Genomic DNA, 12,428 nt, shown 5'->3' on the forward strand with positions numbered 1-12,428 from the left:
GATTATTGCTCAACTGCAGCAGACGATGGGAATGTTCTGTCATACAGAGGCAGCTGCTAATCTGGCCCACGCCCTCTGAGAAGGTTGCTCCAAGCTGCCTGCGGGCTGGAGGCTGCTGCTCTTGCTTCTGCTACCTCCAAACCACTGTTTGATTCTATGAAAGGCAGCCTAAGCAGATGGGAAGCAGATTTGCCTCCCATCTTGAACCCCACAGCCTTGGCTGCTCTGGCCTTGTGGCCCATCACCCTTCCTTCCCACTCACGCAGCGTGTGCAGCTCCTTTCTGCCTTGCAACACCGCTTGTTCTGCGACTGCACGTGCACAGCTCGAGCTGACAGATCCCTGCCCTGCGTTGTTGCCACATCCCTCTTGCTCCAAGGCTGACGTCCAGGCAACGCAATCCCATGCCCTGTTCTCCCTCATCCCCAAACTGACTTTTCCAGAGCCCCCAAATAGAAGGAAGCATTTGTTTCCCTTCCAAGTGACTCTATGGTAATAAACCCAAATATAGGGTGGAAGCAAAGCAAAATCAAACTCAATTTGCAGCCACGGTCTGTGCTCAGAGCGTTTTATTATTACAAAAATAAGTTAGAAAACAAAGCTCAGTGCTTTCTTCACAATTCTTCTGCAGAAAGTCATAACAATTGTAACGGAGTAAAACCTACGCCGACACTGCCATCAAAAATAAATATGTTATTTTATGTACACGTAAGTTACTGTCAAATATTAACATTGAAACACCCCTACAAATGGGCTGCACTAAAAACGCAGCGCTGTTTTCATCTCGGTAGCTCAGACTCTTCTTCTGTGGCAGAAAAAATTGATCAGCCCTATTTCTTCCCATTCCTCTCCTCTGAGACAGCGAGTCCCACTTGAAATAATCCAGGCTGAAGCATTCTGTGCGTGGTCCTCTATGTGCAATGGTGGTAAGCAAAGGACAGAGCTGTGATCGGAGCAGCCTATGGCAAATTGTCATCCCTGACCATGGGGATCGTGCACTCCTTTGCCCCTGTTGGACGTCCCCCCGTCAACAGTAGGCTGACTTTTCTCTCAAGTGTATATGAAATGCAGATGGGCCTGTCCGACACCACAGGGTGGTTTCCTTGCAAGGGTTTAAAGGTTAAAAGCTGTGAATGGGCTTTTAGGAGGTCAGGAGGACTGCATACGGTGCTCACCTCCCTGGATGTTCATTAGGAACAGAGGGACACAGCGTGATTTCTGTGCTCAGGATGCAGCCCTTCTGATGGCTCTGTGCCGCACACACGTTCTTAGAGACTTCGTTCTCCTTCCAGACAGCTGTCCTTCATGTACCTGAAGCCATTCAGCACCACGTCTGGGCAGAGCTCTGGTATTGCCTTGCTGGAGAGCTGGGCAGGATGTGGGTCACTGCTGCTGGCTGTGGCCATAGGCACTCCTGAAGCAGAGCCTTTTCCAACCTCCTGCACAACACGGTAGCTTTCTAGGGTCAGGCTCACACTAGGGATGGAGGAGGCACGAGCTACCTTTAGTGTCTTTGATCTGAACCTTTGGTAGCAGAAGAGGAGAGACAACACCAATGTATCTATGAGCAGCTCCAACATTTCAACTACAGACAGCACCGAGGATCCAAACCACAGACTCCATTGGCTTCCCATGCTGGACAGAAGCAGATTATCCTGTGGAACAAATCAAAGCACTGTGTTTACCAAGCACAAAATCATTGCACACTACCAGCAGGTCAGTTATCTGTTCGTCATCTGGGAACTAATTGTGTGTGTCTGTGTAAACTATGGCATTTAGAAGCCAATCCCTAAGGAAGAATAATTCCAGCCCACACTGGGGGACAGCCCTCCCTCTGACCACACACAGCACTCTGTAATTAATGAGAGCTCATGTACAGCAACCTTACCGAGAGCAAAGGAGACTCATTCAGAGACTGGTAGTTCAGCTGCTTGTAGTAGATGGTCACCTTGGCAATGTCCTTCCTGCATTGGAGAAAACCACATGTCCTACACCTGAAGGAAGGCTCTGCTGGCCTTCTTCTCTCGATTTCACACTCTGATTGCTCAGCAGCGGGGCCCCCCATTCACTCAAGTTTTCCTCCTGATGCATTTAATACGAGCTTGGAAAATTAAGTCAGAAAAGGGCTGCAGAAGTGCCTGTCTTACAGCCTGCTGAGGAAAGATGGGGTGTTTTTCTTCTCTTGCCCTCCATTCTAGTGCAACATTTACAAGTTCTACAAAGTCAATCCATAGTTCAAGAGCTGTATTTTTTCTTGGTAACTAACCTGTTGCTCGTAGAATTATATCCATTCTGATGCCTGAGAGCTTGGCGGACCCAGTCCTGCAGCACATACATGCATGTTAGTGACAACCCTGACTTTGGGTTTCATTACGTTTAATATTTTATAAAGGTCATCTCTTGACTCACAGAGCTTCCATTGCAGGACCTCAGACACAGTGACGTGTGAGTTACTGCACCACAGCACCCGCTGGAAGCAGAAAGTTATTAATGCCATTTTGTAGGTGGGAGCTCAGGCAGTGGCTTGCATTGTTTTGGGTCACAAGGAGGTTTGGATTAGAGCTGGAACAGAATGTGTTCTCTCCAGAATCTCAGTGTGGCATCTCAGCTATGGAGTCCTTCCCCTGTGCTCGGGTTTGGCACCAATTTGCTTTATTTGCCTGTTTCATTGCTGTTGCCTTAGTCTTTGTTTTTATTTTCAATGTTCCCATAGCTACATGGATACAATTCCACCTCTAAACCCCACAGTTGGCTGCCTGGACTACCTGAGACTTCTCCGATGGCCATTTGGCTGTCCCAGCAGACACCTTGTACAGCGACTCCCTGTTAGGAGAAAAATGGAGACTGCAATCACTGTGACTCTGGGCACAGTGTCCAGAAACAAGACACATCCCTGCTCACTGCAGGGGAGTTGGACTAGATGACCTTTAAGGGTCCTTTCCAACTCGAGCCACTCCATGATTCTATGATACTTTGCTTTCAAAGCATCTCCTTCCATTTTGAAAGCTGGCATTGATCGTGCCCTACTTCCATGACCTACCTGCAAGGCTTGGGGCACTGGTCAAAGCAATTCAGGTGGTGATTCCTGAGCCTGCTGTACAACTGGTAAAAGCAGTGCCCTGGTGGAAGAGAAACGCACTCAGGGAATGGAAAGTGAGCAAATGGAACACTCCCCAAACCTCTGCCCAATCTTCATCAGCCCAGACACACAGCATCCCCTCAGACAGATCCTGCCTTAAGAACATGGTGATGCTTGATAGCATCACAATTTCTCATGCTCCAACTTGATATCAGTGCAAACACGCAGACAGACAGACATCTGCCAGTCTGGATGGATTCAGTGGTGTGAGCAAACAGGCTGAAGCACAAAGCAGAAGGGCAGCAATCAAAGGAGGCACATATATAGCCAGTGTCTGTTCTGGGAAGGTGCTCCCTGCTGAGGGGGACAGGACAGCATGTTTTCCCTTACCCCACGCAGGCTGCTTGTTGTAGTTGCAGTACTCAGCCCCAGGAGGCAGTGGGTAGTAGTAATACCCACAGCCACATTTTTGAACCATTATGTGCTGAAAGCAGGAATGCAGACAAGCCTGGAAAAAATAAGGCACAAAAGAACGGATAAACCATCAATTCCCCACTGCTCAGATCTTTAGTAAAAGCTCTCTGGAGAGTAAGGTATGAATTGTTTGCTGAATACATGGGGACCTTGGCCAGCCACAATGACAATACCTGCAGGGTGTAGGAGTTGTAGAGGAGTTTAACTTTCACATCACTGCCGTCTGTTGTGCATTTCCCATAATTGCCACCCAGGCGATTCACCTTGTCCTGTGGACACAGAAGAAAGGCCTGAGTGATTAGCAGCTTTAATTGATGGCCCTAGCCATTGTCATCTAAACTTGTCTGGATGGAGCACCACGTAAAGGACATCAGAAGGAAGAGACAGCTCTCAAGCCAGCAGCCAACCTGCTGGATGCCAATGGTGGTGGCAATGCCTGGTCGGATGTCAAAGCCTTCATGCTCGAGGAATGGTGTCTGGTTGTGGTTGTGTATCATCACTTTCACACCTGCTACTGTAGACAGGAGTGGGATGTGATCCTTCTGCTCTGCTCTCAGGATAAGGGAAAGTCCTGCAAGACAAAGAAGATGGAAGCTTAATGCAACTTATTTGGGGTCAAAATAAGAATGTCATCATGTCTTGAATTCTCAGCACTGATGGAACTGCTCTCCTAGCTCACAGATGAGGCACTGGTGTTCCTTAGACACCTGGGGGATGGTCAGGTAACTATTGCACGTCTTCTTCCCACCCTTTGCCAAATAACATACCATAAGGAATTCCTGGTTTTGTTGCTGTCCAGAAGGAGTCTGTTCCTTTGCTGTTAAAAGTATAGCAGCTTCCAAAGACTGGGTGGTGAAAGTGAACATAGTCACTGAAACAAAGAGAGATTCCAGTCAGCTTTGCACTGTGTCAGATGCAGGCTCAGTTTCAGACTCCCAAGCCCTTGAGTTTTGCTGAGATCTTCATTAGTATCTGAGGCAGCAGAGTACCTGGGCCTGCAGGGCTCCCCATCGTACTGACAGGAGTAGACCATGTCTTCTATCTTCTCCTCGTGATCAGAAATGTTGACTATAACCGGCTGCTGGGACATGATGTTCATGTAGTGAAACCTGTACCACTCAAGGACTGCATCCATCCCAGATGAATAGGTCTTGTAGAAGCAATTCCCACCTGTGGCATTGCACTGAGAGAGAAGAGAGGAAGGCATTCAGCACAACCATGATCCTATGATGCTATGATTCTTTCCTTGCTCAGGTGGGGCCCTAGATCCATGGGGACAGGTTCGCATCCCCAAAAGGACCCACACTTACCAGTCTGAAGCCCACAAGAGACTGTCTCTTCCCTGTCCTATTATTGAACTCAGTTGTTCTCAGTAGAGAGAAGTTTGGGCTCAGTTTGAAGCTGGATCTGTTGTGATTGCCTGTGCTTGGCAAGTCTCTCATGTGGACGCTCTTCTCGTTGACATGGAATAAGCTGGCAGACGTGTTGATGCCATACAGAACACTAACAGATTTCTCTGCCATGCGATCCAACTGAACCAAGTGCTCGCTAACCAGATCAAATCTGTAAGGGCAAGAGATATCGGCTCGTCATGAATATCCACGTGTCTCTTAGGCAAACCAGCTGCACAAACAGGCCTTCCTGACAGCCAATTATATAATTATTTTGAGGAAATTACATAATTCCCTCACCATGTAATTTAAAACCCCTTGATAAGTCACCACAACTGTGTGAGCTGTGTTTGGCGAGCACAGTCACACAGGCTTCAATGGAAGTTTTATTGCTTCCTTAAAGCCATTTGTCTGAACAAACGAGCAGGCAGAATCTTAGCATGCATCACTCCAGTGCGCTGTGATTGAGCTGTGGACAAATGCATGCAGTAGCTGTGTGTTTTGGGGATAGGCTGTTTTTATCAGAGCACAAAATCAGGGAGCACTCAAAGCAGGCAGCAAGGCAGAGTTCTGATCCTGAACCAGTGCATGAGATAAACTGTTGCACAATTACAAACAAGATCTGGTCTGAAAACCAGTTTGTAAATAGAATGGTGGAATCGAATCCCAGAATGGCTTAAGTTAGAGGGGGATCATTGAGCTTCAGCCCCCTGCCATGGGCAGGGCTGCCAACCAGCAGATCAGGCTGCCCAGGGCCCCATCCAACCTGGCTTCGAACAACAGTCCTTCTCCATCTCATGAGCTCTTCCTACTGCCCACCCAAATCATCAACCTTCAACCTTCTCCAGATTCAGTCTGCTGCGACCATCTCTGGGCCCTTGTAGCAAAGGACAGGGCTGCAGCCGAGGGGAAGCTCGGGTTACCTGTATGGATCCAGATTGCAGATGGTAATTGCTGGAAACATCTTGGCCTCCGAATGCATCGACATGGTCAGGACAACGGGGTAGGCCCAGTATTGGCTGAACATGAGTGCAAATTGCCAGTACAGCATGCCAAAACTGGCAAGAAAGAGCAGCGTCCAGAAAGCTGTCTTCATCTTATTGCTGCTGGAGCACACGAGGCGGATGGTGCCGTGGATGGTGGTGTTCTTACAGAAGAACTCAAACATGTCCTTGAAGGAATCATAGAACTCTATCAAGCCTTCTTTTCTCTCTTCCTCCTCTCTTGCAGCTCCCTGCTCCATCCTTTAAGTCTGCTTCTGTTCAACAAAAAGGGAAAAAAAAAACCCAAAACCCAAAGTTTGGACAGCAGAGAGCAGAAAAGAAACTGAATGTTCTGCGTGCCACTGCCTGAGTGACTTCAGGTGTTTGTATCACTCACCCTATGACATCTCTGTTAGTGTGGATATGCAAAGTCAATGTGACTAAGCCCCACGCTGCTGAGAAGTCTGCAGCCCAAGGGGTGTGCAGCTTCCTTCTTTCTAAGAACACCAAGGACCAACACTTAGTTCTGAAGTGTTGTACCACCATCTATCGATACTGTTCATTAACTAGTTCATTAACGTGAGCAAATTATAGGTGGAACCCACTGGGCTGGGAAACCTGAAACAGTCCTTTAACCAGCAGCAGGGCTCCAATCTTGTGCCAGGGAATCAACGAGTGAGACCAACTTCAGTGTGTATGGAAGGGACAAACTGGGTTCTGAACTTTCTCATGGTCTCTTGTTCTGCAGGATGGAAGATTCACATTTGCCATCTCTGAAATGCACCACGGGCATACAAATACAGGGGGACATAATTAGGAATTTGGGGAAAGAAGTGGAGAATTCCACCACCTCAGCTGAAACCACAGAGGGGATGAACCAAACTGGGAGGTGGATTAAGCACTGCAGGCCCTATTTAAAATGAAATGCCTTTGGGTTGGTTCTGGAGACCACAGTTACATGAATCGCTGCTATTAGAAATTCTACCACGTATCTTTTACATAAATGGTTTCCTCCAAGCACCTACAAATCTTTTGATGAATGTTTATTTTACTGAAGCGAAAAGGAAGAACCCAGATTGAGCATCGTCCAAGGGTGGCAAAACTGGAAGTCAGAATCCACCTCTCCTTCGTCATGGTAACTAAACAGGCTGCTCTGCTGCTCTAAATTACCCCTGAATTGTGCTGATGGAAACGTGAACATTATTTACGCTCGTGCTTTAGTCAGCATGGACTGATGGCATCTTCCTACGTTTCAGTATCAGCTGCCACATTCAGTAAGTGGAAATATGCCATCAAGTCCTGCAATATCTGAGTTTCCAACATGACAGCTCTCTGTGAATCACCGTGACTATTACGCTATTAGGAGAAATTTGCTGGGTGCAACACCTCACTCCAACCTTAACTCCAAGTATAATACAGTAACAGTGTTTGAAGCCAAGAAATGAGTGCACAAACGACTAAAGCATTGTTCAAGTGAACAACCAGGGAGAGTACCTCAGTTCAGCTGGTCCATGAACTGTCCTCCAGTGCCTTCCCCCTCAGCTCGACCTCCCTATGCTGAAACGTGGCTTTATCTCAAAGGATCAGAATGCTCCAAGAGTATCTTAAGTATATATTTGATAGATCTTAAGGAATTGCAAGCTGTTAAGACAGTTTTTTCATTGTACCTTTTCACATCATTCATGAAGAACCATTCTTAAAGACTGCATAGTGCTCCACAAAGCTGTATGTTGGATCAACTTTATGACAATTAACTACTTTATCTGACAAGGAAACCCAGCCTGGTGCTGCCTATTTTCCTCAGAGACCATAGCACATCCACGTTTGTGTTCTGAGGTATCATTTAACAGCAGTACAAAACTAACTGAAGGCCCCCTGCAGCTCCTATTTACTTCTATAATTAAACATGACAAATGCTTTTTTAATATTTTTTCTTAAAATAGTTAATTTGCAACAAGTACAGCAAGTCCAAATAGAGTGGAATACATATTAAATAGAAAGCGTGACGTGAAAAAGACCTGAAGTAGGAGATGAGCAGTTCCACTTTCTCTACAAGAAATATTGTCCTGAAATAGTTAAACATACATAAATCATAGAATCATTGGATGACTTGGGTTGGAAGGCACCTCAAGAATCACCAAGTTCCAGCCTCCAGACCACACAAAGCCACAGTTTTCTGAGGCACTGGCTATGGATTCACTTGGCCAGCCTGAAGGTTTCCAACTGAGTGCTTTGGTCAAAAGGATTATCCATGGCAAACTGGAAATGAGTCCCCAGATAACACATTTTTGGTTAGATTTTATGCTAAGCTGCATTCAACCCTCACCTTATGCAATGTTACTCAACTCATACGTTGAATGAGTTCCTTAAATGCTGGAAATGAAAACTGCAGGACCTAAATGGGAAGAGGCAGTAGAGCAACGCAGGATAACAGGGAGCTTTTCAGAACACAGGTACAGGCAATCCTCTCTCAGACATCTCCCTGGTCAGCCTGTCCATAACTCACTTATCACAGACTTAGAGCAGTGAGCAGTGGCCCATCTCATTGGTGATAGATGCTTGGAGAGAGGCTGTGGGTTATAGAACCATAGAGTCATAGAATCATAGAATCATAGAATCATAGAATCATAGAACCATAGAGTCATAGAATCATAGAATCATAGAACCATAGAATCATAGAACCATAGAATCATAGAACCATAGAACCATAGAACCATAGAACCATAGAACCATAGAACCATAGAACCATAGAACCATAGAACCATAGAATCATAGAATCATAGAATCACAGAATCATAGAACCATAGAATCATAGAACCATAGAACCATAGAATCATAGAATCATAGAATCACAGAATCATAGAACCATAGAACCATGGAATCATAGAATCATAGAACCATAGAACCATAGAATCATTGCATGGCTTGGGTTGGAAGGGACCTCAAAGATCATCAAATTCCAATCCCCAAACAGGTGTACGCTCATCTATCATCACAGCAACTTCACCCTCATGTTAAATACCTGAGAAAGGGCACAAACATCATGCAGGCAAATACTGAAGCATGTGTGTATAGACCTAGAGCTACAAATCAGTTGTACATAGATCCAGAAACACAGCAAAACAGCAAAGACCAAATTGCAAACCACCCCTACTGTACCTTAGCAGAAAATTTGAGTGTTCAGAGCAGGCACTGAGCTCAGCCTTCAGCTCTGGACAGAAGAATATCTTGATGCCACACTTTGGGGCTGCCTGTCCTTACTGGAGATAGGCTAGAGCTCTCCAGCCTATATGGATCAAATTGATGACATCAAAAGGGGCAGGTCTTGTTAAGAAACAAATCATGGAAATTATTCAAAGTATGATCCAAGGAATAATAGGAAGTGAATGAACTGGACAAACAAGTTAACATGAAGGTTACACTTGGGTTAAGATTGGTTTGACTGAGGGGAAGGGGTGTTCCTTTTTATTTTCAATGGCCTCAACAGGTTTTTAACTGTATTTCATAAATACCTAGTGAGTTAGCCACGGATCCTGGAAGTTTCTTCCTGCTCTGAGCTTCCCTATCACAGAATTAGCTTTCTGCCTTCTCTCCATGGTTTCCATGACTTGCACGATCACTGGTAATTGAAGCCATTAAGGTTTCCACATGTGTGCTTCAGGAATTACATACTTTGTTGTAATCTGAAATGATCAACTACTTGGTCAGTGCAAGGTACACACAGTAGTGGATTTCTTCCTGCTTCTCCAAAACTATTGCTCATCTGTAGTGGATTTTCCCATAGCCATTAACAATTTGGCTCATCAGACTGTGGGGCTTGAATGGGTTCAATCTGAGCTATCAATTATGATTTAAACCAGGGCATCCTGCATTTGTTACACTGCTCGAGAAGCTTCTTACAACATGATAGATCTTCTCCAACCTGAATGATTCCATGATTCTATGAAATTTTAAATTAAAAAATAAAATCCATTTGGCTCCTCAATCAACAGCTACAGCAGAGCCACTTGTCACTAATGGGCAAAGCAGTCAAATTCTCATTAGAAACCTCAGAACACTGAAAACCTGATTCTGTCGTGTTCATTTATTTGTCCCCCGCCCTTCTTTCTCTCTTCATTTGATATTGTGCAATAGCAAATGACAACAATAAAGCCTTGACAATGAAATTGTTGCACAATGAACACTCACACGGCAAATTCTGTTGCTTCATTATGACTGCGGGCCTCAGTGCAGAGATTGGCTCAGAAAGCATTGTTCTGATGTGTTGCCAGACAGCCAGGAGATTTTCCTGTGGGAAATGGAGAAGAACTGGATATGCAGACAGTGCTTTCCCCCAAGCAAGATGCCATCTCTGTTGGCTCTTGCTCATTTGTCATCCCATGTCCTGAGCTGGGAGGAGAAGGGAGGAAAACTCTTTGGCTTGCTACAGATTGGTGTTATAGATTCTGCAAATAACAGAATGACCTTTTGTGCTGCAGAAAAGGACTCTACACTGGCTTTCATTGCTGTGGTTGATAAGACGATTCTCTCCCACCTGATAGATTGCTGAAAACAGGAATGAAAGTGATTCAGCGCTCAGAACAAACCTTGGTATACCTTTGTATATGCATGTATCTCATATCAGCACCAGTTCAGTGTGACACAGAAGGTACAAAACCTCCTGCAGGCAGAGAGCAGAGACTGCAGCTATTGCATGTGGCAGTTATTCCAGGAATTGATGCCCCTTAGGCACCCAAGGATACCCATGATAGAATGCAACACTGAACTGTATGCTGATCTGGGGGAACCCAAATTGAAGAAGGAAACCCAACCCCCTGCTCCCAGCAGTTCTCCTTGCAGCACATCGTGCCATAATTTGCTGCCCACTAACTGCACCATCTGTCTTTCAGTTATTAACTTTCTTCCTTGTTGCATTTGTTTGATGTTATTGCACGCTCTCACACTTGTCCCATTACTTTCCATCCTTATTCCTGACCATGCCTGTATCTTCCAGAGGTTCCTGTTCCTCCAGCAGCCTTCATACGTCTAATGTTAATCTTGACTCTTAGAAAATCAGGCTTTACTCACGTCACTTGGTCCTGGGTGGATGGAGCTGGTTCTCCTGGACTGCTCCAGGCACTCCCCAAGCCATCTTCCCACACTACCCCTCAATGCAGAGGATGCTGCACCCCAACCCAGCTTTCCCCACTCTGGCATTGGTGTGATTTGCCTCCTCCTGTTTGGTGGGAACTCCCTCACAGGGCTTTCTTTATGGCCACTGGACAAGCCAGTCTATTCCTCCTCCCACTCAAAGGCAGACAGACTCCTGTGGGTGAGTACAGAAATAGGCAACTCCCAGCATTTCTCCTTGCGTGCCATGGTTGGCTGTGCTGTATGGGCTCGAGCTGGCTCTGCCAGGCTCTGCCTTTTCTGTCTCTTGTTACTGAAACCCACTTTGCCTTCCTTCAAAGCAGGGCACAAAACTGCTTTCTGCTCTCCATGGTTGTACCCACGCGACACTGGGAGATGTGGCTAAGGGGATCTGTATCTAGAAACCACAACAAGCACTGCCTGCAGGAGCAGGGGAGCGTTGAGTTGGCTTCCTGTGCTGGCTTGCTGCTAGCCAAAGCAGCTCCGAGCACCACAAGGCTGCCAAACCTGCTCACAGCTGCACTGAGCTCCCCAGTGTTTGGATTTATCCCCGGCTGGGCTGAAGCTGGAGCATCTCTACACAGCCCAGAACTCACAGCAACGAGCACGTGCACATTCTGCTAGTCACTGGCATTTAAATATTCCTTAATTACACCCCTGGTTATGAAGAGGCCCCAGGTAACCCCTGCTTTTCATTACGCCTCCACCAGAGGCGCTTACAGCCAAAATGCAGCTGCAGCAGCAAAATCCTGCTGGCTCCAGGATGACCAAGCATTCATTTCCACTCACTCACCTTCCTGAACAAGACGTGTGTCGTGCTCCTGTCATCCCTTTGGGATAACACCTCCCCCTTTTTCTCTTCCTGTTCTCTGCTCTCCGTGCTTCTGCCGTCACAGGCCTTCAGAGGTGCTCTACCCGCTCAGACTCGGCCATTTCAAAGGCTGACAAAGTGGTGAAGTCCCCCTTCCAGTGGGCTTTTTGCCCTCCTCCAGCTCAGACGCAGGATCTGTAGGATTGCCAACACAGCCGGGATGGACAGAGGTTGGAGAACATCAGCAAGAACCTCTTCTGTGGACACGTGCGATGCGGCCGTGTTGGCATCACAGATCTCACATCTCCATCATGCTTGAACGCCAAATCTCCCCAGGCAGTTGGCCAAGCTCCTGGAGAAAGTGGCAGATGGTATCCCTGGCTCCTTTATTCTCTTCTCCCACGGCGGTTGCTGCTCCTTCTGGTACCCAGCAGAGAGATGGCAAGGCAGTGTGGGCCAGCAGTTCGCTGGGGTTATTCAGTCCACCACCTCCAGGCTTTCCTATGGGAGCCGGAAGGGATGTCAACAAGAGGAAGAGGCACTACAGTATGGCAGCTAGGA

The 12,428-nt window shown here is 46.6% G+C and overlaps 1 protein-coding gene across 1 annotated transcript; it reads right to left on the bottom strand.

Moving 5' to 3' along the window:
* Positions 1-1,267: 1,267 nt before the first annotated feature.
* Positions 1,268-11,960, bottom strand: SCNN1D (sodium channel epithelial 1 subunit delta). The gene is made up of 15 exons (XM_048968050.1): positions 11,850-11,960; positions 10,115-10,214; positions 9,439-9,609; positions 5,867-6,201; positions 4,863-5,115; positions 4,542-4,735; positions 4,320-4,423; positions 3,960-4,123; positions 3,726-3,821; positions 3,469-3,586; positions 3,040-3,118; positions 2,765-2,822; positions 2,266-2,321; positions 1,888-1,963; positions 1,268-1,654 (listed from the first exon to the last, which is right to left on the bottom strand). The coding sequence occupies exons 4-15, from the start codon at positions 6,184-6,186 to the stop codon at positions 1,268-1,270; spliced, it is 1,905 nt and encodes a 634-aa protein (XP_048824007.1). The 5' UTR covers positions 6,187-6,201; positions 9,439-9,609; positions 10,115-10,214; positions 11,850-11,960.
* Between the last annotated feature and the right edge of the window lie 468 nt (positions 11,961-12,428).

The sequence above is a fragment of the Lagopus muta genome, chromosome 21, assembly GCF_023343835.1.
Source record: "Lagopus muta isolate bLagMut1 chromosome 21, bLagMut1 primary, whole genome shotgun sequence".
NCBI lineage: Eukaryota > Metazoa > Chordata > Aves > Galliformes > Phasianidae > Lagopus > Lagopus muta.

What these genes read in the sequence shown, in the direction of transcription:
- SCNN1D (XM_048968050.1), bottom strand. Translation starts at nt 6,186, where the DNA reads ATGGAGCAGGGAGCTGCAAGAGAGGAGGAAGAGAGAAAAGAAGGCTTG. An exon ending in TGCAATCTGGATCCATACAG is followed by an intron (nt 5,116 to 5,866) that starts GTAACCCGAGCT and finishes TTGCCCTTACAG; the next exon opens with ATTTGATCTGGTTAGCGAGC. An exon ending in CCACCATTGGCATCCAGCAG is followed by an intron (nt 3,822 to 3,959) that starts GTTGGCTGCTGG and finishes CTGTGTCCACAG; the next exon opens with GACAAGGTGAATCGCCTGGG.